The sequence below is a fragment of the Canis lupus genome, chromosome 6 (assembly GCF_048164855.1).
Source record: "Canis lupus baileyi chromosome 6, mCanLup2.hap1, whole genome shotgun sequence".
NCBI classification, from domain to species: Eukaryota; Metazoa; Chordata; class Mammalia; order Carnivora; family Canidae; genus Canis; species Canis lupus.
Window position 1 is genome coordinate 3,899,180 of NC_132843.1, and position 25,088 is coordinate 3,924,267.

A 25,088-nucleotide genomic window follows, 5' to 3' on the forward strand; every position below is an offset into this window, starting at 1 on the left:
ACCTTACTGAGCCCCATTAAAAATAAGTGGTTCGGAGATGCCAGTGACAAAGGCAAAGATGTCAAGCTCGTTCCCATCCCTAATCTCCACGATGGAATTCAAAGTTCCTTCCAGCTCTGATACTTAATCATCTGAGACCCGAAAAGCGTCAATGAACATTTCCAAGAGTATCTTCTGCATTGTTACTGATGCTGAATGGTATTGTCAGTTCATGCATTTCAAATTTGTGCAATGAAAAGAAAATGTGAAAATTCCCCCCCTGAATGTGAATGTGTCCCCCAGTTCTTTGAAAGACCCTCGAAGGCATAAAGGAATGAAAGAGAAATCTGTAGTGGTAGATTTCTGCCAACCTTAGTCTGGTTCAATCAATATATTTTCCAGCATGTTGTAGAAACACTTCAAATTGGAGCTCCTAAGATAGTATCTATAGAGAAATGAGTTTTAAAAGGGTCTTCTAAATCATACATGGAATTTTGTATGACTACATTCTAAAGGGTTAGTAAAATTGTCTTCTTAAATATGCCACTGCCTCTTAAGTGCAAAAATTAACCAGATTTAAGAGCCATTCATTCACACTAGATATAGAGTTGCAAGACAATACCAAACTACGATTATAAAAACTCACCATGGTGATATGCACGAAATAATTAAAAAGCAATTTGCTTTGATTTTTTTCACATTATTTCCTGCTAAAGCTGAGGATATTCATGTTTGCAGAAACATTTTCATTCTTGTCATGTATATTCCCCCTCTTGCTTAATACTGGCACCAAATAGCAGCTCATTGTCTGTTTCTCACCTGCTGTTTGCTACCCCAGTAAAATAACTCAGAAGTCACAGAGTTCTTATGAATGCGGAGTTGATCATGAAGAGGGATGAGGGATCACGAAAAGATGAAAACTATTGTTAAATACCTTTAAACAATGAGATCTGAGAAAAAGCACCAACTAAATTTAATGAGAGTATTCATAATTATTTTGTTTGTGAAAAATGTAGCAAGTTGGAACTCTGCCAAAGGTTGGCAAGAAATTTCTCTCAGTTACAGAAATTTACTTCGTGATGCTAACGTACGTGATATAAAAACGCTGTGGAGGAGAACAAGATTACCTACACAGTGACAAGGTACCAGGTGGTTCCCATGTGCAGCAGGTTGAGATCCATGCTACTTAGAAGGTGGTCCTCAGACCAGCAGCAGCAGCCGCAGCAGCACCTGCAGACCTTGGGGATGAGGATTTGCAGCTGAGCCATATCCCAGGTGGTTCTGATGCGCAGTAGCCCCGGGGATTCAGTGACCCCTGTGCACATCACAGTCTGTGGAACGCTTTTTCCTCTCTTTTTTTACTGCCATACTGCTCCAGGCTCTCTCACTTCACTGGGACAATAGTTTTTTTTTTTTTTTTTTTAAGATTTTATTTATTTATTCATGGAAGACACACAGAGAGAGACAGAGAGGGGCAGACACAGGCAGAGGGAGAAGCAGGCTCCATACAGGGAGCCTGATGTGGGACTCAATCCTGGGTCTCCAGGATCACACCCTGGGCTGAAGGCAGTGCTAAACCGCTGAGCCACCTGGGCTGCCCGATACAGTTTTTGATGACTCACACTCCTGCTCCTTTCCTCAGCGTAAAGTCCACATGTTCAGTCAGCCTGGCCTTTGAGCCCCTCCCAGTCTGTCCAGTCTCTTCACTCCTTTTGACGTCTTGACATGGACATCGAATGAACCCTCCACTCCTTTCAAATCCCTGTAAGGCTTTGGGCCTCTCAGACCTTTGGGTAATTCCCGCTTCCTTTTCTTGCTAGTTCCAGATTCAACCCTACCCAGAGGCAGTTCTAACCACTACCAACATTGTGATTACATTCTCTGCGTACTTCATGTTCATGATTTGATTAGCACAGACTACAGCCTTATACTATGACTTACTGCTTTTTTCAAAGTCAAGGTGTAAAACACATAATGTGCATCAAGCACACTGATCTTAAGTGTTCATCTTGATGACTTAACATTTTTTAAGATTCTATTTATTCCTGAGAGACACAGAGAGAGAGGCAGAGACACAGGCAGAGGGAGAAGCAGGCTCCCTGCAGGTAGCCTGATGCAGGACTCGATCCCAGGACCCCGGGATCATGACCTGAGCCAAAGGCAGATGCTCAGCCACTGAGCCACCCGGGTGCCCTGATGACTTAACATTTGTATACACTCATGTCCATTTTTCTCTTTATGTGTATGCTTTACCTACCTAACTGTACTGAAGACTGTTTAAGGCAGAAGTGGCGTTTTTTTTTTTTTTTTTTTCTCTAGAAAGAAGCCCCGAATAACCAACATCTGATATACTTTGGTCTCAATCTTTTATTATATGCAGTCATTCTAAATAAATGCTGCTGAACTGTCTGTCCTGCTACTATTTGAGAGGGAGGGATGATATATAAACTGTGAAGAGCAGGAACAAACACTGGAATTTGGGGACATGCTTCTGAGGAGACACACGAGGGCTCTGGCCGAGTGCCCGCTGCACCCCCTTTACACACTATATTCGTTGTCATTAGAGAGCTCCTGGAAGTGATCACGGGTGAGAGCCCCGAGTGAGCCATGCATTCATGCTAGGAACTACTACCAGGTGCCAACTGAGCTGCGTTCCACACCAGGCCCAGTAATTGTGACCAAGACAGACGGTGTCTTATCTTGTAGAAAAACAAATCTAGGTAAACCAGGCAGGTATTTTTGCTAATGCCATTCAGTTGATTAAAAGAAAAAGAAATTACAAGTGCCTGTTCATCAGTTTATTTATTAATTATTATTATTTTTTAAGATTTCACTTATTTATTCATGAAAGACACAGAGGAGAGAGAGAGAGGCAGAGACACAGGCAGAGGGAGAAGCAGGCTCCATGCAGGGAGCCCGATGTGGGACTTGATCCTGGGACCCTAGGATCACACCCTGGGCCAAAGGCAGGTGCTAAACCACCGAGCCCCTCAGGGATTCCCTGTTCATCAGTTTATTCAATGTCCCCTGGCTTGTGGCTTTTTGCCATTAGTATCAAAGACCTTGAACTTTGGATTTTGGCTACAGAAATGCCTCCTAGAGAATGGTGTGCATGATGTGCGTATAAGAGGAAGCATCCAGAACAGAGGTCCCTTACTTCTGCTTTATGATGTGACGTTTATTTGGCTAACCTGAGACCATGTTCAGTTAATAAGGTTATTAGACTGGTGCTTATTTTAGGCGGCTCTTTTCCAAATCAAGGACACAGGGTAGGCACGTAGTGTGTAAGATTCATAGCATGCCTCCGTCTGAAAGTCACACATACACACTTCCAGGAGAAACAGGTTTATTAAGAGTTCTCCAAGTGCATATATATCATTAAACTGAAATAAACTAAATAGTTCATAAAAGTATATTCTAAGTCCATGTTAGAAACTGTGCACTTGGGGGCACCCAGGTGGCTTCTCCCTCTGCCTGTGTCTCTCATGAATAAATAAAATCTTAAAAACAAAACACACACACACACACACACACACAATCTGTGCATTTTGAGGGCAGGAAGTAAGAAAGGAGAAATAAGCATAAAAACTGTATTAGTGGCTGTCTGAAAGATTAACTGCATCCTTGGTGTGTTGAGCCTTTTGTAAGTCACACCTATCATTAGCTCACTTAAGTTTCAAGATGAGGAAGAACCTTGTTGCCATGAAGAAATTATTAAAGAAGTAATAGCTAGGGTTTCTAGAAGTATACATGGAAATTCCATGTCAACAAAACAAATTAAGGTGGTAAGGGAGAGTCTAGAAAAATACCATGCTTTTTGAACCAAATCTACCTCTGAATTCTTTCTTCGTACTTGGTTTTTTAAACAGGATGCACACTCACATGCAGTAACATGCAGTTTAAAATGATTTATTTGACAAACTTCTGTGGCTTACATTTTAGCATTTCATCAACTGCAAAAGTGAGGAAATAATTCATGGGCCTGGTATGCTTTTGAAAATATTTATGGTTCATAAAAATGTACATTCATATAGTTTGAAATGAACATATTTTAAGAAAGTTCAAGCATATACAAGCATTGTTTAATCTCACAAAATATATTAATTTTGTTGGGAATATTTGCACTATAAAAGGGTCTTTAATTTACCAAAGGATTTGACACTGAGCTTTACTTTAAGTTGTAATTATTTTTTCCAGTCTAAAGAGGGGTACGACTCATGCTATACTCACATAGCTGCTTCTGTGCAACCATATGGATGAGAAGAGACACCAAAAGGGAAAAGTCTTAGTTAGAAAGAAGATGCAGGACAGACAACCGACAGGTGTCCCTTAAGGAAGACTTTGGAACAATATCCAGTCAGATATAAAGACACTTAAATATGAGGGTCAGTCCTCATCTGCATATACCTGTTCTTTTTTTTTTTTTCTTTAACACACTCATTCATACTGGAAAACGTAATGGTGACTATTTGGTCATGAATCTTTCAAAGGGCTTCGAAGAATCCCTAGAAGTATCTTCTGAAACACTGAATTCTTTTATGGGGAAATCTACCAGGGGAGGAAGGGGGGAATTTCAAACATCCTTAAGTATTTGACTTCGATTAATATACTTGCCAAGGCAAAAGCAAATTGCTGCTCTCCATGTTTGGAGGCTATGAGAAAGTGGTGGCTACAGGCTTTACTTTGCAGACAGAGAATACACACTTCTGTCCCAGAAAGAAGAAATGCAGCAAAGATGGGCTCTAGCCTTAGAGGGTCAAGCCTGCTGTCCCATTCTGCATCTTTCCTTCTCAGACTTCCAGATGGCTGCATTTAGATTTAAGTTATTTGCATGGCTAAATAAAATATTCCAATTTACATTTCTAAGGTTTTTCAACAAGTTGTTGCTTTAAAAGAAAATAATAAATGCAAATAATTAGAACTTGAAAAGCAGTTCTAATTTTATACCTATTTTTGGTTATTAACATCTAAACAAAATCTACAAACACACCACCCCATGGTTTTCTCAAAACCAATCAACAGTTCTTTGGCAATGTTAGAGTAATCATGACTGCCATGCTAATTAACATACTTTATGACACGTTTAATCAAAGTGTTGAAATAGGAAAAGAACTAGAAATGTGTTCAAGATGTTCATATGAAACTGTCATGTTAAACCGTGTCTTTTGAAAAGCTCTTTAGTAAAAGAAAATATAAATGAGTGAACAATTTTTCCTTATAATAAATTATGTGGCATTTTCTCCAGTTATAAAAGGATAACTACCACACAGAAAAATCTGGGGGAACAAATAGTAAGACAACATTATGCAGAATGTCCTACCATAATTTTAGTGTAAGTTACGAGAGCAGATCAATAGAACAGTAGTCTGGATGTGATGGCAAAGAAAAAAAACAATACACAGAAATAGACTGTCCATTAAGTCGAATGAGGTGTTGATAGCCCTGTAACCAATCTAAGTAATCATTCTCCTTTCTTCAATTTTTATGCACCACCTGTCAATTCTAGATATTACCAATTACGCTAAATTTTAAAAAGTTCGATTTTGAGAATTCAGACAGAAAACTGAATATACGGAACGAGAGTTTTGACCAGACTTTTGAGAAAGATTCATACACACCAAATACCTAAGAAGCAGCTATAAAAATACACATCACAAGCTATACGGAACTTTAAAATCCAGTTAAGATGGAGGAAGCCTGGAATTTCTTAGTGTATCTGGAGAGCACTGTAAACCCAAAGATAGAAGCATCTTAAGTAAAGAGCATTTCAGCATTCTGGCATGTTGAGTCCCTACAGTAGAGGATCTCACTAATATACAGAACATTTCGGAAGGCGGCCACGGCCAGGAAACCTCAGGGCGGGGTTCGGCTGTCACACCTGATCCCGCAGGCGGGCCAGTCTCTGGGACAGTTCATCCTGCTCGGCGGAGGCCACGCTGGTGCCCACGGAGCCGGTCTGGCCCTGCGGCAGCTCCATGTTGAGGTCTAGGCCAGCCTCGTCTGCCATTTCCTGGAGCAGCATATCCACTTGGTTCTGGGGGGTGGTCAGCGTAGTCGTGCTGCTCATCGTGTCTTCCATCTGCTGCGTCTGGACGTCCAGCGTTTCAAACTGGTGCTCAAATTTGTCCATCAAAGCAGAGATCTTCTCCAGATTCATGGTCTTCAACGTTGCGTCCATCGACTTAACCACACCGGCCATCGACTTGGTCACCTTGCCCATCGTCACCGCCGTCTGCACTCTGGCAGCCACCGCATCGACCCGCGCACTCATCCTCAGGAAATTCACCGCCTGGTTCTTCTGGCGAATGGCGTTTTCGGCGTGTATCCTCGCCACTTCCATGTTGCCCTTCTGAATGGCCTTTTTAATCTTGGCCTTTTCGGCCTTTTCTTCCTTGTCGCATTTTTTGGCACTCCTGCTGAGTTCTTTGGCGGCGAACTTTAGGTTGAACAGGTGTTTCTCCATGTTGGACATAGTCGGGCGCCTCCTTGGGGTCGGGGGCCAGGGCCAAAACGAGCTCGAAAGAGAGAGAAAGAGGCAGGTCCGCTCCCGGCCGCCGCTCCTTTGTTTTGGTCCCACTTCCTGTTTCTGCCGCGCGCGGCGCAGGGGGTGACGTCAGAGCCCGGCGCCGGGGCGGGGCGCTGCGGGACCCAGGGGGCCGGACCACGCAGACGCGGGCGGGGTTTCGCTGGGCGCTGCTGGTGCAGGTTGCGGCGCTCGCTCTCTGCGCCCAGTTTTGCAAGTATTTAAGCATCAGAAAACTCACGAGGACGGGTGTCCACGCACGCTTGGGAACGTGGCTATCGAAGCAGGCAGGCTGCGTCTACAACTACACGTAAGAAAACCTGCGGACTCCCGAAGTGGCAGGCCTTCGGCCAGCAAACCGTCAGCTGGGTCTGCAGACCGCTGCTTGCTCGGTATGCGTGGGCGCCGCTTTCTCAGCGGGACCTGGAGCCGTGGATCATCAATTCATGCACAAAACGAGAGGTGCATCGTTGACTTGCTTGGAGTATTGTGATACCCTTTGGCTGCAATGGTGAAAAGACCCTCACAACCGTGCACCGCCGTATTCGTGCCGTAGCTTTAAGCTCAGCCTATAGTGTGTCGCCAGCAACTACCATCCAAAAATCCTGGGACCCATCTTTTGCTGACACAAGTCTATCTACTTGATGTTTTATAAATATCCAAGGAACTTCACTCACATGCAAGTTTGACAGGCTACATTGTCATTTTAAATTATGCAGGCAGAGAATGGTGAAGTATTGGGACTCACATCCACTGGCACACATCAAGACTGTCACCAGGTATCATACCCTTAGAAAACTCAGGCTTTCAAATGGCAGCCGTATGTGCTACGGTTTTCCTGTTTTAGAAAGATTCCCTGGATACAGACAATAACAAAATATCAGAGGGCCCAACCTGCCCTAATGAGCTAGGTTGAGAATGATACTGAGAGTTAATTCTGTTTAGAGAGAATTTTAACCTGGCATCTTGCCATCCCTTTCAGTTACCTGTATCAGTAACTTACAGTCTTTTTTTTTTAATTTTTATTTATTTATGATAGTCACAGAGAGAGAGAGAGAGATAGAGAGAGAGAGGCAGAGACATAAGCAGGCTCCATGCACTGAGAGCCCGACGTGGGATTCGATCCCGGGTCTCCAGGATCGCACCCTGGGCCAAAGGCAGGCGCCAAACCGCTGCACCACCCAGGGATCCCAGTAACTTACAGTCTTGAGCCACAAAGTAAAAGGCGTGCTGGTGTCACATGCATCTTCCTAAAACACTGCTTTGATTATATCACTCATTTGCTCCTAAACCCAGGCATAAACACTGAACTTCTCTAGGAGGCATACTGGGTCCCCATCTTCTTTTCTGTCCTTGCCCTATGTGCCCATCAAACTGGACTGAAGCTTGGGTGTCTAGGATCTAGTGGAGAATGAGGTACACTCAGTGCTCCTCCCTCTGTGTATACTGTCTCTGCTGCCTGGGCTTACACACCCCATGCATCTCTGCCTCTTGATATCCTACCCCTTCTCAGAAGCCACCCTCTCCATGAAGCCTCCCAGGAGCCCCCTCCTCTGTGCTGACCCTGTACTCTGTACCTCTGCTCTACCACACAGGGAACACCTCCTGATTCATGTTCTGTGGCCTCAGAGCACCATACTGGATTATGAACTGTGGAAGCAGAAAACAGTCTTATTCCTTTCCCCCTGAGGAACCCAGCCATCTCTCTGCACATAGTAGGCACTGAGTCCAAGAAGGCTTTGCTGACTTGAACTGTGATTGAGAGGAGCTAGAACATTATCCTATTTAGCAGCTTAGCCAAGGTTACTTTTTTTTTTAAGATTTTATTTGTTTATTCATGAGAGACATGGAGAGAGGCAGGGATACAGGCAGAGGGAGGAGAAGCAGGCTTCATGAAGGGAACCTGATGTGGGACTGGATCCTGGGACTCCAAGATCATGCCCTGAGCTGAAGGCAGACGCCCAACCACTGAGCCACCCAGGCGTTCCCCAAAGTTGTTATTATTTTTTTCTAAAGTAGTAGAACTCTTTCTTCACATGAAACACTTCTAGAGATGATAAAAAAGCAAATAAAAGGAAAAAAACCTGTTTGAAGTGAGGATAGAGGGCCCACAACTCCTTCTCTCCCCCCTCCCCCCCGGCCCCAATCCACCCTCCCTTTCTTTTGGGTTCCTCGACATATTCCATAGTTTGCCTCATGACAAACTCTAATTAGGTGAGAGTTTGGAATATAATCATGAGAAACTTTGATAGATGAAGAGGATGATGACAACTAACGTTTATTAAGTGCTGATGTGCCAGGCATTGTTCCAGGCACTTTACATGAATTAGCTCATCTCATCTGCACAAACCCTATGCAGTAATACTACTAACACCTCCAATTTACAGGTCAGGAAACAGAAGCACAGAGAGCTAAGCAACTGGCCCAAGACCACACATCTGCTAAGCGTTAGAAATAAGATTCTATGGATACAGCGAGACCAGTAGAAGAGCAGGGTGGAGTCCAATCAGTTAAGAAGAATAAAAGACTGATAATCTTTGGCTTAAAAGAAGGTGACTTAGCTGTTCTTTTGAGCAGACTGAGGACTTGCATTGACTGTAAGGTTAGTGTGACCTAAGTAAGGTGCTAAAAGCAATTAACATGCCTTGACACTATAGTCATTAACTGATGGCAAGTCTCCTCTCTGGGCTGGGCAAACAGTCTAGAGCATGGGGTGGAGTTCCAGAAGCCAGATTTTCAGATTATTGGGACAGCCTGGAACACAGAAGAGGCCAACCTTGCCGTTGGCCGGTACTCCTCCACCCACCCACCCCTAGGAGCTCGGTAGTAGCAGTCCTCAGGCCCCATCCTCTTCTCTCCTCTATCAATACCCCAGCCATCCCCATTGTGTTCAGATGATCCACAGCTCACATTCTTGCTTTTACATTTCTAGAGCAAATTTTACTTCCAAGCTCCTGTATCCCTGTCTCCTGATACTGAAGAATCTGGGGTGCCAGACGGTTTGGCACCTCCTCCAACTGACTGAATTCCCAGTCCTAACCCCCAAAGCTGATCATCCTACTTATTAAATGTCACCTCTGTTCATCCAGTTATTCAAGCCACATTCTTAGGAATAATCCTGGACAACTCCCTTCACTGCATCTACATTCTATTGGTAAGTTTTTCCATTCTTTACATTCCATCAAGGGTGAAAACCTCCAGGCTCTGTTTCTGACTAGCATGTTTTCTTTTTCATGTATCTAGCGAAGGAGAGATTATCTTGAGTGTATGAAAGATCACCAAGGGAAACTTTGGTCCTGTGGAAATTCTGACTGCACATGAGAATCTTCTGGACTTAATTCACGGTGCAAAGAAAGAATACAGGCCTTTCTTGATTTCTTGATATCTCAAAAAACCCATTGTTTTTTTAAATTTTTTTATTTATTTTTGATAGAGAGAGAGAGAGAGAGAGAGGCAGAGACATAGGCAGAGGGAGAAGCAGGCTCCATGCACCGGGAGCCCGACATGGGATTCGATCCCGGGTCTCCAGGATCGCGCCCTGGGCCAAAGGCAGGCGCTAAACCACTGCGCCACCCAGGGATCCCAAAAAACCCATTGTTAAGTTGGAAATATCCTACTGAAAGTGCACTGAATACATCTAACCTATTACCACCATAGCTGAGCTAGTCCACCTTAAACATGCTCAGAACACTTCATTAGTCTACAGTTGGGCCAAATCATCTCACACAAAGCCTGTTTTATGATCAAGCATTGACTGTCTCAAGCATTTACATCTCATGTAATTGACTGTATGGAAAGTGACAAACACAATAGAAGTACAAAATGGTTGTATGTGTACTATCCTTGTGATCCCATAGCTGCCTGGGAGCTATGTCACTGCTGCTGCCCAGCATTTCTGGAGAGGAACTTACTGAACATTGCTAATCTGGGATAAGATCCAAATTTCAAATTTCAAGTATGATTTCTACTGAATCTGTATTGTTTCCACACCATTATAAAGTTGAAAAGTTGTAGGTAAAATATTGTAAGTACGGTACCCTCTATGTGCAGTTTACAATCAAGGGGCCAGTCAGAAATTCTATAGTTATGACACTGCCTTATAACACCCATAGCCAAAGTAGAAACTTTCTTCGTAGGGACTGTAAGAAAATTTGGATTAGAGTACAGACATTTCTAGTCAAGCCAGTCAGTTATTTTTATCATAAAATCAGGAAGGAAAATATGTTTTAATTTGGCTTAGTATGGCCTAGTCTTTCTTCCTCTGAACCAATACAAATGTTTAAACTTGAGATATTTAAGCAGGATATATGGCTTGATTTCACTGGAGAAGGATCATTTGCTAAATCTGAAGACCTTTCAAAATAAAAGAGGGAACTAAATATATATGAAACACAGTTTTATTATGTGTGTTAAATTATTACTGGCTTCTCACAGGTAGTTTTCCAGTATTTTTGAAATGTTATGCCTTGAATTCTCTTTCAGAGCTCCTCCTTACTCACCACAATTTGTATCTATGTTATATATTTGTGATTTGCTCAGTAGCAGTCTGTTCTTTTAGATCTTTCCATGGTGACAATTCGGTTCTTGACCTTACACCTGGTCCTGATCAAACTCAGACACACAGATATTTAATAAATTTCTGCTGAATGTATGAATGCATCCAAAGGAAATGACATTGGAGATATATTCACTTGGTGACCATTTCAAGGACTACATCACATACATACATATATATTACTGGATATATCACATATATAATTGTTTCTATCAACGTTTCTATCAACGGTTTATTTCAGAACAAAACTCAAGAGTGCTCAAACCATGGGAAATTGCAAAGTCATCGTACCTCACATTATGTTAACATGATGTTAAGGTTTTAAAAATGAGAAGGAGAGGGCAGCCTGGGTGGCTCAGCAGTTTAGTGCCTGCCTTCAGCCCAGGGCATGATCCTGGAGACCCAGGATCGAGTCCCATGTTGGGCTCCCTGCATGGAGCCTGCTTCTCTCTCTGCCTCTCTCTCTCTCTCTCTCTCTCTCTGTCTGTCTCTCATGAATGAATAAATAAAATCTTTAAAAAAATAAAAATGAGAACAAGAAAGAGTTAGAAACAGTAAAGTTGCATTTGATTAGGCTTCCACATTGCTGTGTGTGCAGGCTGGTAATGTCTGGGTTCCTAGTTCTCATGGTGGTGTAGGGAGTATATGAATTCCCGATGTCCTGACGGTCTAATTCGGCATCTACAACTCCACTAACATAGGGATTTCCCTGTTCCTTTTCTGTACTGAATAATTTACCAATCTGATAACAAGCTGAAAATTAAATCTAGATACTCCTGGCCCTTAAGGACAGTCCAGGGTTTCTTTTGGTGCTGAGTAAAGAAATGATCACTTTGTCTTAGATGTTCACAGAACTGGGGGCTCCATATTCCTTCCTAGTCCTCCTTGTAACAAAGAAAGTTCTGGATTTAGAAAAAAGTCAATGGCAATCATTTTTTTTTTTTTAAGAAGTCTCGAAATATTACTTTTCCCGCTTGGGGTTTGCTAAAGCATAACTCTAGACTCGCTTTAGCTCAGTCTTAGTTTGAGACAATTTGGACTTTCCTGTTAGTACAGGAAGCAGCGTGAAAACAGAGGGAGTGGGTACAGTGTGGTCTTGACGGATGTAGGGTACCGGGCTCTTCTTTTCTGTCCTGGGCAAAGCTGTGTGATTACTTGTGTGACCAAGGCCAAGCTAGCTCCTTGCTGGGCATCGTTTCTTCATTTATAAACCTGGAAATGCATCATATGAAACTATGATCTAACATTGGGTAATAATGCCTTCAGCAGGCCTTGGCACTGGGAAGGACTGTTTAAAATCATTAAATCAAAAGAAGTCCCTCAGAATAATTAAGGCAAAGTCCCGAAACAGTGTGTTTTGGCAAAGATGTGAGGCAACAAAGGCTCTCATACACTACTACTAGTGGGAGGGTCAGTAGACACAATTTCTTTGAGAAAAAATTAGCATTATCTAGTAAAGTTAAAATATGCATCCCCTTTGAGCACCAGTTCCATGTCTATTATCCACCCTAGAGAAACTCTTGCACGTGTATATCGGGTTACAGAACAAAATGTTTGAGCATCATTATTTGTCACAGCCAAAACCTGGAAGCAACCCAACCGTCCATGAACAGAACAAAAAAATAAATTGTGGTGTATTTTTACAATTGGATACTATGTAGTAATGAAAATAAATAGCTGTAACCATACTCAACACATGAATAAATCTTAAAAACTTAATTTGAGCTAAAAAGACCCCAGACCAAATGGTATACACTGCATAATTTCATTTGAAGAAACCCTGAAACAATATGAACAGATTTACTATAAAACTTACTATGAGAAAATGTGTATTATCTAAATTGCCCTCTTCCCAGCAGTTTGTGATGGATGTTTGCAGATCTCACAGGGAACATATGGAGTAGATTAGGTGAAAAAGAGAAGACGGACTGTGTATATTTCTATGAGATGCCTCCATTTACAGAATGTTCTATAGAAAGAAAACCTACTCCTTTGATGGGGTTCCTGCCTCAGAGGGAGAGAAAAATATGAGCAGAAAGTAAACTACAGAAGGAAAACAAACACATCAAATAAGCTTATTTCCCTGCATAGAAACATTGGCAGTATCTCACGCTGTCTGGCTGTCTAACGGACATTGGTAGGGCATCCTGCAGACGCAGCGATTTCACGGCTACAGATCTGGGGCAGATGAGTAGGACTGCACATGGGCTTGTCCAGGCTGCATGTGGGGCAGGGCTACTCTGTGGAACCGGGGAGCTGGCTTGTTCTCACATCACCCTTTTTTTGTTGTTGTTAAAGATTTCATTTATTTATTCATGAGAGACACACACACACACACACACAGAGGCAAAGACATAGGCAGAGGGAGAAGCAGACTCCTGCAGGGAGCCTGATGTGGGCCTTGATCTCAGGACCCCGGGGTCACGCCCTGAGCCGAAGGCAGACACTCAATCGCTGGGCCACCCAGGTGCCACTCACATCACTTTTTTTTTTTAAACTGGAACATTAAGCTTACAATTTGCGAGTTTAAAAAATTGTTAGTGTGCACACGAGACAGTAAATTTCGCTGCATATGAAAACCTTTTCTTGTCCTCCTGTTGGTGTACCTTGTGTGTATAATGAAATCAGATGGTCAGAACCTGGAAGCTTCCTCGGGGCTAGTGTGGATAGAGTCCTGGGAGGTGGTAATGGGGGTGGGGGTGTCCTACTGCTGCTCCTGGGAACATGTGTGAGCTGCTGATGCTCTCATATCCCTAATCAATGCTGCATCTGACCTGCCATGAGACGCAGCTTATAAGTCACATCATCTCACAGTTAAATTAAGTCAAGTGATTTCAAATACTCATGACCACAGAATAGAGTGTACTAGTTCTAACGACTGCATATTCTGAGAACCATTAAAAAGTCCTTTCAATTCTGGTTTAACCCCTACTATGTATAGAAGGGAAGGAGTCATTGACCATTAGTGTTCATGCAAGTCTAAGCATGGTAATCACTCTTGGTCAAGGAAGAGCTGCAATTAAGCTTTTGAGCCTGAACATAAAAATTTGTTAGTTTAAGGTGGTATCTTTAGTTAAGAAGCAAAACCATGTTAGAAACCAAATACAACTTAATTCAGTGAGACTCACTAAAAAATATTTATTTATTTAAAGATTTATCCATTCATTTTAGAGAGAGAGAAAGAGAATGAAAGTGCATGCAGGAGCGAGGGGTGGGGAAAGGCCGAGGGAGAGGGAGAGACTCTCAAGCAGACTCAGCGCTGAGTGTGAAGCCCTACAAGGGGCTTGATCCCAGGACCCTGAGATCATGACCTGAGCTGAAACCAAGAGTCAGACACCTAACTGACTGAGCCACCTAGGTGCCCCCAAATAATTTGTTTTAACGCTTCTATTTAGAATGTAAAAAGCCTGTAACAAAGCAGAATATTTCTTGTCACTTTTATAATGTATTACGGTAAGATTCAGTTTTCTTTGAGACAGTGAACACTGGTGGCTTAAAGGAGGCCAAAGATCAATATATATACTTTTAAAATGTTAACTTTAAAATGGTTTTGAACTAACTCATCAGGTGCAAGATACCTCAACTAAAATATAGTGGATATGTATTCTTGTTCTATCATCTTTGATGGAGGAGGCTAGAATCTTCCCGTTCATGCCCGTATTCCACAAATATTTACTGAGTTCATAGCTCTGGGATGATAGATAAATAGTGCACAAATGTGATGTTTGTATAATGTTCCATAAAGTAGAGGTATTTAGTTCCCCCAGTGTTTCTTCTCATGGAAGGTTCTGCACAACTGGGGCATCGAGGCTGAGCTTTCTTGATAAATTCATCACTAGGCTGCCTCAGAACATGATTAACCATGTCCTAAATATAGTAAAAGTCCCAGACAAGATTAATATCTGCAAAACAATACTTAATAGTGAATCTTAGCATATTGCAGAAAAAAGGAATATGTATTTTTTTGAGTAGCGTAGGGGTTAAAGGGGAACTCAAAGATAAATGAATTTCTACTTAAACTGCAGTGTGAAACTTTGTGAATTCTTTGATGTCCTTACATGAAATAGAATAAGGAAACCACCACAAACTGCATTCAACATGGTTCCTGCTCACTAGAAGCATCCTGGCGTTTCCTTTCTGCCACTGGCCCATGACAGTGTCACTTGATCTTTACAGACCCTAGGTCTGTACGAGGAAGTCGACCTTTCGATTTGAATTGTGGAAGCATGTGGTGGACCAAGGATGGAGAAAGAAGTTGTAGGGACTTCTGGATGAGGAGAGCCTTCTGAGGAGGGGTGCCCCCAGGGCTCTCTATTTTCACAGACCAATTATACAGATTTGTTCAGATCACACCACGTGTCAGAGGAAGAACCATAAAAAGAAACAGACCTTCCAATCTCCATTTACTTCACGCTGAGTTTCTTATCTTAAAAGAGATCTGAGATCTCATTAAACATGTCCAGTTGAGGGTAATACAAAATTTTCTTTTTTGCAAAAACAACTTATTAAGTCTCATAGATTTTAGAAGGTATGTCACTGTGTGGATCTTCGCAGACTATAGCAAAGCGATTTCTTTCTTAGCAGTTACCACCTGCCTCAGATAGCTGGTACGAAGATTCTTTCATTCCTTCCTCATAGAAATAATGCATAACATTCATCTTAATGCAAAATATTAATTCCAGATTCACAATAATATAAAATAAATTGAGAAGCAAGGCATATCATGCACTTCACTGTGGTCATATGAATAAAAGGGCTAGTGAGCAAATGGAAATTCTAATTGTACTTAGATTTCCTTAATCTAAAAATAATAACAGAATAAACTTGTATTTGAAAGGTGGGTTTTCATTCATCTCACAGATTCTAATTATGTGATCAGTGTGGTCTGGTGTAAGAAAGATAAGTAACTTAGGGCAGCCTGGGTGGCCCAGCGGTTTAGCGCCGCCTTCAGCCCAGGGCATAATCCTGGAGACCCGGGATCGAGTCCCGCGTCGGGTTCCCTGCATGGAACCTGTGTCTCCCTCTGCCTGTGTCTGTGTCTCTCTCTGTCTCTCTCTGTCTGTCTCTGTCTGTCTCTGTGTCTCTCATGAATAAATAAATAAAATCTTTAAAAAATAAAAATAAAAAATAAACTATGATTCCCATGTGGGAAATATGTCTCAATATCTCTAAAAAATAATCATCATGGAAGTTAGCAGGTAAATTTATAAGAAGCTATTTCCATGGCATTTTGAGTTCCTCCTCTCCAGGCAGGGCCTGACGTTGTGACAACTCATTCAATATTTGTTGAATGAGTAATAACCCTAATTAAGTTTTACAACTTTACAGCAAAATTCTGTGTACATGAGAATGGTAGATGATGAATGGTAGAGAACACAGAGAAACAAAAGTTATAAAAGCCCATCCCATTTAACAACTATTTTTTGAACACCTACTATGAGGCAGGCATGGTTTTGGATGCAGCGGTAAGCAGTAATTCCATGCAAGCAGCCAACAATGACTCGTGAACCAACCACTGAAACTATGATTCCCAGGGAACCCAGGAATCATAGTTTAAATCAGTGTTTTCACTTTTGCATTTCCTTTCTTCTCTTTTCTCTCTTTAGAAAGGAAGAACGTGCAAAATGTGAAATGTTATGTGTCTTTTACTGAATACCTTCCACAGCACAACTACAGTCCCTGCACTCAGATTGTGCACACAGGTGAGCCAGAATGCACTGTATAGGGTAAGGAATAGGAACTTCTATTGAGCAATTGTTCACCCCTTTGGAATAGCATCTCTCCCCCTGCCCTAAAATTAGGAAATCCGAATGATCAGCAGTCTCCAAATTAATTTTACTGAGGTGTCCAAGATCCAACAAGCTAGTTACAACAGGGGGTCTCAATTTAAAGTGCATCTGAAGGGCACCATCCAATGGTGGTTTGCTTATTCAGAGCTGCACAGCCGTCTCCATAATCACTGTCAGGACATTTTCATCACTCTGGAAGGAAACCTTGTACCCATTAGGCAGTTGCCCCTCATCTGCCCCCTCACGCTCCCTCAGCCCAGTGCAACCCAATCTACTTTCTGCCTCTGTACATCTGTGCTGGGCATTCCATAGAAATGGAATCACACAATATGTGGCCTTCTGTGTCTGCCTTCTTTGACTCAGCATCATGTTTTCAGGATTCTTCCATGTTGTAGCTTATATCAGTGCTTCTTTCCTTTTTTATAGCTAGATAATAGTCCATTGTATAGACAGACTACATTTTGGGTATCCATTCAGCAACTGAGGGGCATTGGGTTGTTTCCACTTTTCAACTCTTAGGAATACTGCTACTGTTAATATTTGTCTTGAAGTTTTGGTGTGGATGTATGTTTTCAATTCTCGTGAATGTATACCTGGGAGTGGAATTGCTGGGTCACATGGTAATTCTGTGATTAACTTTTTGTGGAACTGCCAGACTGTTTTCTGAAGCAGCTGTACCATTCTACATTCCCACCAACAATATATGAGGGTTCCAGTTTCTCCACATGCTTGCCAACATTTGTTCTTATTTGACTTTTCTTATTTATTTATTTATTTATTTGACAAAGAGAGAAAGAACAAGCAGGGGAAGTGGCAGGTAGAGGGAGAGGGAGAAGCAGATTTCCCATTGAGCAGGGAGCCCGACATGAGGCTTCAGCTCAGGACCCTGGGATCATGACCTGAGCTGAAGCCTGAGTTACCCAAGTGCCCTTGACTTTTTGATTATAGCCATCCTAGTGGTTGTGAAGTGGTATCTCATTATGGTTTTGATTTGTGTTTCCCAGTGACTAATGCTGTTGAGCATCTTCTCATGAGTTTATTGGCCATTTAAATATGTAAATTCATACCTTATTGGGGAAATGTCATCTATTCTGATCCTCTGTTCATTCTAAAATTGATAAAAGCATTAATATTGAAGTTATTTAACCTTTTATTATTGAGCTGTAGGAGTTATTTATATAATCTGGATCCAAGCCCCTTATAAGATACATGATATGTAAATATTTGCCCCTTTTTGTGAATTTTTTCACTTTCTTGAACCGTGAGGACCTCTATAAAAAAAAATCTATCCTGGCTTTCATTTATTTATTTTTTTTAAAGATTTTCTTTATTTATTCACGAGAGACACAGCGAGAGGCAGAGACACAGGCAGAGGGAGAAGCAGGCTCCCTGTAAGGAGCCTGATATGGGTCCTGATCCCAGGACCCTGGGACCATGACTTGAGCTGAAGGCAGACGCTCCAACCACTCAACCACTGAGCCACCCAGGCGCCCCTATCCTGCCTTTCACCTGCGAACTATGCTCACGATATGAATTGGACAGAAATGGAAGGTAGATGAGAGTGACTTCAGAATCTGAGAAAATGGGTGCCCTTGTGAAAATCCATGTACTTATAAGTGTAAGGCCATGCCTTATCATCTTTACAATTTAGCATCTGGCAGTGCCTGGCACACATTTGAAGCTCATATAATGTTTGTTGAACTTCTAACCTAAAATAGTCTTTCATACCTTTAGGTTTAAGGTATGAAATCCTGCATAAATCAAGTAGTAATATGGCACGGTGTAGTCCTTGTAATCTTAGGTGATTTTGTTTCCTCCTCTTTGGGTTAGTGTGAGGATTAATTTGTTTACTTGTGTAATGTGCACAGAAGAGTGCCCCACCTGGTAAATTTTTACAACTATGAACTATTTTGCAGCTACACTTGGAAGCTTAGAAATACGAGACACACCTGTAAGTCTTTCTGAAGCCATATCCTTTGTTTTTACAAGTATTTAGTGGTTTTCAATCTGAGGTCCTTGGGGTCCTTGGAAATTTTTAGAAGAATTCAGCAAGCACTTCAGAGAATTGTAATAAAAACCCTCCTACAGGCAAATGTCTTATGTGGCATATTATCATTTGTGGAGAACCACTGATGTGTTACCTTGTGCTGCTATGTAACTTATTTTTCTGTAGACTTTTGATCACATCTGTACACATGTATATTCCCCTCCCTACATATTACTATGAAACATTTCAGACACACAACCTGAAATAATTTTTTGGTGGATACTTGAATACCCATCTAGATTTTGCCATTACCATTTTACCATACTTTAAAAAAGGTCACATATCTCTCTAGCTACCTTATTTTTGATGCATTTCAAAGAAATGGAGATACCAGTTCACTTCCTCCTAAATACTTCAGCACACAGATCTTTGTCTAGACATCAATATTTGTTCACGATATTTTTTGTTGAAGTAAAATTTAAGTCCAAAGAAACAAATCTTGACTGTACATTTGCTGTTTTGACACATGTGAATACCTGTGTACCCCAAACTCCTATCAAGCTGTTATGCACAGATTTTCAACTTCTTGCAGTTGTGCTGCTGTTTGGAAGGAAGGCTGTAAGAGTGTGCTGGCTCCTGTCCAGATGGCACAACACCTGACCAGCAAGCAGTATAGCCTGCTGCATTGAGGCCTGTCCTGGGGGTGAGCCCAGGCTCTCATCACAGAGGAACTGCCACGTCACCACTGGTGAAAATGTGGCACAGAGACTATCTTTGTGCATTTGAAAGTTAAAAATCTGGGGATTCCTGGGTGGCTCAGAGGTTTAGCGCCTGCCATTGGCTCAGGGTGTGATCCTGGAGTCCGGGATTGAGTCCCACATCGGGCTCCCTGCATGGAGCCTGCTTCTCCCTCTGCCTGTGTCTCTGCGTCTCTCTGTGTCTCTCATGAATAAATAAATAAAATCTTAAAAAAAATAAATAAAAGTTAAAAAGTGAAAAACTTTAAGTGTCTATCAGACTTTGTGTGTATGTTTAGTAACGTGAGGAGGTTGGTTAGGAGTCCAACTTGGAAGAAAATTTCTTACTCTTGTCCTTTTCACATTCCGCATAATTTATCTTAAAATGTTTCTTGTGATTACAAAGCGAATTAAAACAAAAACAACAACCCTGTTTTTGCTACTCTTTGCTGTTACTGATATACATAAACCAGAGTATTCCCAAACACTTTCCCCCAGCAGGAAGGAACCAGATGTTGAGCCCCATTGAAAGGCTCAATGTCATCTGTGAGCACTGAGTTTCAATTCTATTTTTATGAAAATGGCCACACAGATCTTATAAGTAAATGTGATCCGTGTGACCATCTAAAATAAATCTCTAATAAAATGCTACTTCGGTTTGATGTATTTATTCTAGTAAAATAGGACTATGGTTTGGTATTTAGTGCAAACTGAATTTGGGCCTGCTACTACAACTTTGGAAACTGGACTTGGTCTCTAAAATGGGCCCCATGGTGCACTCCTTGGCACCAACTGAGCCTCCGTAAGGAGCATGGGCCAGGCAAACGGTGACACGCAGGGCTCCTCACTGCTGCTGACCCCTCCTCACTACTGGGGCCCCACACAGGACACTGTTTGACAAGGATTCTAAGAAATAATTGGGGAACTACAGCTCTAAGGCAGCAAAAAAATTATTATTATTTATTATTATAATTCAGAGGCTTGATTTTTACAGCCTTCAGAATGAATCTAACTATATCTAGGGAATGGGAAACAGCAGAAAGTAGTGTACGTGCTGGAAGGGACAGGACTTGCAGCCTCATCTCAGCATCCTCTCTTTGTAGGAAGCCTGAGGATTCACTGAGGTGATGTATGAGAACCCACCAGGATCCTCCACTCAAGGGAGTCGTTTTCTGAAAGATTTAAAAATTTTGCTTACACATGTGAGATACAGGGGGGAAAATGCCTATTGGTCTCTGATCCTGATTCCTGGCACAGAGCTTCTGAAACCCTTGTAAATTCCTAGGTGGGAAGCGCACTAGGGGCATCTTTTGTTCTAATATTTTGTCTTTGACTGCCATTCCTTACACCAAGCTCTTAAATAAATCCCTTGTACCTTCCTGTGTGATAGGAGTGTCTCTTATTTTAATGAGGTGATTCTGGGTGGGCTCCTGGATGGGCCTGGTCACTGCAAAGACCAGATCATGATTAGAAGCTTAGAACTTTCAGCTCCACTCCACCCCATCCTCCAGAAAAGGGAGTGGGGCTGGAGTTAAGGACAGATCATGCCTACTGATGAAGCCTCCACAAGCTCTTTGGAGAGCTTCCAGGTTGGTGAACACATGCACCACCAGGAGGCTGACACAGCTCAACTCCACGGGGACAGAAGCTCCTGTGCTCGAGACCTTCCCCGACCTTGCCCACATCTCTTCATGTGGCTGCTTCTCGGTATCCTTTATCATTTCCTTTAATAAGCCAGTAAATGTAAGTGTCCCTGAGTTCTGTGAGTTGTCAACAGTGGGACAGAAGCTGTAGAAAACCTGCAGACTGGGCAGCCCCGGTGGCGCAGCAGTTTGGCGCCGCCTGCAGCCCGGGGTGTGATCCTGGAGACCCGGGATCAAGTCCCGCATCGGGCTTCCTGCGTGGAGCCTGCTTCTCCCTCTGCCTGTGTCTCTGCCTCTCTCTCGCTCTCTCTGAATGAATAAATAAATAAATCTTAAAAAAAAAAAAAAAGAAAACCTGCAGACCTATTGCTTGAGACTGGCTTCTGAAGTGGAGGCAATCTTGTGGGATTGAACCCTTAGCCTGTGGCATCGGACATGGTCTCCAGGTAGACCCCCAGAATTGAGTTAAATTGGAGGACACCCAGCTGGTGTGATAGAGAATTGCTTGGTGTGGGAAAACACCTGACACATCTGGGGTCAGAAGTGCTGTATGGTCGTAGGTGAGCGTAGACACGGAAGCATCTGTGTTAAGCCAGCCCTCTTAAAAATTCCATCTCGGGGCAGGGTTTCCAAATGGGTGTGGAAGAAATGGATATAACCAGGGGCTGACGGGCTTATTCTGAGATATGTGGCCTACCTACTTTACCCTGCCACTAAATTTATTCTTCATACCTAAACAAACTGGACAGTACTGCCCATAAACGGAACATTTTTGATTCTTCAGACCAAGAAAAGTAATCTGACAATAAATTTGGCTAGAAATGAAGATCAAAATGAGATCTTCATTTACGTGCACCCAGGTGGTTGATTATATACTTAATGAATTCAATGGTATATAGTAACATTCACGTTTTAAAATACAGTTTCTTTGATTTTAAAATGACCTGGAAAGAAAACAACTTTGAAGTTGAGACTTCATTTTTGCTAATAATTTCCCAATTGTCCCGAAAGCTTAGATTCAAGGACTTGGGAGCCATGAGAACCTAATAGTGCTGGAGAGTAAATGATAGCAATGTGGTCATCGAGACTCCTGACAGATGGTCAAAGGCAGACAGGGACACAGCAGAAAAAACACTGTACCTTTCTCGAGACTCTTTTCTTTCTTCTGGCACATTCCCTCTCTTTGAGAGCATTCTAAAGCCAATTATTCAAACCGAAGCACTCCTAGAAGTGCTTATCCTGTAAACAACTGTACAAAGCCTAAGAACCTACTCTGTGAGCAGTAGGGTTTCAAGTTACATTAAGCAAAGTCTGATTTTATAAATCTGTTCTAAAGATCCAATTTTCTCTGATTTTCTTTCTCCCAAAATAGCTGTTTCCATGGCTACATAATCACTTATTATTAGGACTTAGAGGAAATGCATTTTGGGGGATTATGTGGTAGAGACTGTCTTTTAATTTTCACAGTGGGAACTGGGCAATTCTGGATAAAATATAATCGCTGGTTATTTGCACAGGCACTCCTTTTTACTCAAAGTACAATACTTAACGCTCAGTTACAGCCCTTGGCCAGGGTGGTCGGTCCTGGCTGGCCCACCTCGCCGCACCCTCTGCTGTGGTGGTGACCCTTGGCTGAGCCCGCGGGCCCCAGGGACAGCAGGTAAGGCCGTGGCCACATGCAGGCTGCCGGCCTTTAGCAAAACTGATCTGTTTCCTCTGGGATCAGGCCTGCAGATTTCAGCATGGGCCTGCCTTCAGGATCCAGGGATGAGAAGAGCAGGGATGAGAAGAGCAAGGAAAGCAAAATTGAAATGCCCAGAGGGCGGGAACAGAAGAGCTGGTCCTCACAGTGCCTTTGCCTCAATAGTGGTTTTCTAGAGAGACTCAGAACAAATTCCCCTTTTCTTGAAGTAGCCTGAGCAAGTTTCCACTCCTCACATGCCAAATATCATAATAAAGGTCACCACAGCTTGTTTTTCATTTTTATACCATGGGTGCTTTATAATTTGGGGGCTTCCATTTGTTTGTACATGTTTGCAGAACTAGAGTGGCATGTATTTGTGATTGATGGAGGCCTTATGAAAAGCAAAAGCAGGCCTTGTAAATGCATGTATAGACTTTCACCTGTGGTTGACAAGAGGACCCCCGGCTCAGTGAGGAGACTGCCCCCCTGGCCAATCTTGACGAGTGTTCCCATTGTTTTTCCTGCCCTGAATCCCTCCCTCCTCCATAATCTTTTTTTTTTAGATTGAGATATAATTCACATAACATATTTCACAAAACATAAAATTCACCAACCCTGTGGTTTTTAGTATAGTCTGTACTATCCTGTTCCAGAATATTCCCATTATCCCCTAAAGAAATCCTACACCCATTAGCAGTCACTCTCCATTTCCCCTGCCCCCAGGCCCCTGGCAATTAGTAATCTATTTTCCATTTCTGTGGATTTGCCGATCCTGGACGTTTCATAAAAACTGGATCATATGATAGGTGGCCTTTTGTGTCTGGCTTCTTTCACTTATTATAATGTTTTTAAGGTACATTTATGTGGTAGCATGAATCAGCGCTTCATTCCTTTTTATTCCAAATAATATTCCATTTGTGTTGGATCCCGTTTTGTGTATCCACTCATCCTTTGATGGACATTTGGGTTGTTTGCACTCTTTGGCTCTTGTAAATAATGCTGCCATGAACATTCATGTACGAGATTTTGTGTGGATGTATGTTTTTAATTCTCTTGAGTAAATATCCAGGAGTGGAACTCCCAGGTACCTCTGTAAGCTTTTAAGGAACTGCCAGATGTTCCCAGGCTCTTCATCAGCAGTTCTGCTTTAACAGAATTTCAGCATCACTGAGAAGCACCTCTTCCCCAAAATATTCCCCTGGTTTCTGCCATGGAAGAAATTACTTTAATGGAGCTTAGAATTATTCCCTTCATAATAAGCATTAAGGTTCAAAATGCAAAACCATGGAGCAAGGTAACATAGTAACTTAAATTCACACCAAGATGTAAGTCAGGTCTTTTCTCAGAGCAATTTTGATGGAAGGAAAAAAGAAAATGTGTCAGAGCACTGGGGACCTACAAGGGGGAAGGAGGAGGCCACAGAGCCTGAATCTGGGGTGGTGTGCACTTTTAAAGGGACTTTTATCAGTACCATAGTGAATACCAGGCTCCTGTTTTGCTAGAATTAGCATTTATTTCAAATAGCACCTACGGAGCACCGACTTCATGAAAGAACATTCACCTGAACATTTAAGAAGGAATAAGACATATTTCCTGAGGAATTAAAAATCAAGTGTGTTGGACAAGATGGCCTGAGTATCATTGTCTTAGGGCTTTCCTCTGAGATCATGTCCCTTCATTGGTTTGATGCTGAAATGTCATTTCTTTTATTGGAGGGATGGTGATGGCTGATGGAGGCAGCTTCTATTTCTTTAACATCTAATTTGGCAACATACACCTTGGTAGCCCTGTGTTAGTCTAACAACTGTTACTGAAATAGTCTTTGTTTTTTAGATCCCTCGACTCCATCTCAAAATATGAGTTTAGAGGAAAAACAACAGTTATTAAGAGACTAAGATTATTGATCCAACTCGATTCCCACATGTATTAAAATGGATAAAGAAAGCAATGCTGTAGAAGCTAGGATTGACCTAGACAGTGAGGTCTAGGCGGGAAACTGCTTTTTGTGATTCTGCTGGGCCCAGAGTTAAGAAAGTATAACTGAAGCTCTGGTGTCTCATTCCTTCCAAGTCTGGGAGGGAGTCTTGACCTCACACATGAGGCAGCTTGTGCCCATGGCTGTCTGAGAGGATGGAACCAAAGGAATGCCAGATCTTGGCTCTGTGCCGTCTATTTTTGTGGGAAACTATGA

At 42.2% G+C, this 25,088-nt stretch overlaps 2 protein-coding genes across 13 annotated transcripts in view; both read right to left on the bottom strand.

The window, feature by feature from the left end:
* GNAL (G protein subunit alpha L) overlaps window positions 1–25,088 on the bottom strand; it is a 146,151-nt gene that overhangs the window by 16,973 nt on the left and 104,090 nt on the right. The gene's annotated exons all lie outside the window — the stretch shown is intronic.
* Window positions 3,873–6,612, bottom strand: CHMP1B (charged multivesicular body protein 1B). The gene has a single exon (XM_072828669.1). The coding sequence runs from the start codon at window positions 6,449–6,451 to the stop codon at window positions 5,852–5,854; it is 600 nt and encodes a 199-aa protein (XP_072684770.1). The 5' UTR covers window positions 6,452–6,612; the 3' UTR covers window positions 3,873–5,851.

Coding starts and splice junctions, on each gene's coding strand:
- CHMP1B (XM_072828669.1), bottom strand. CDS start 6,451: ATGTCCAACATGGAGAAACACCTGTTCAACCTAAAGTTCGCCGCCAAA.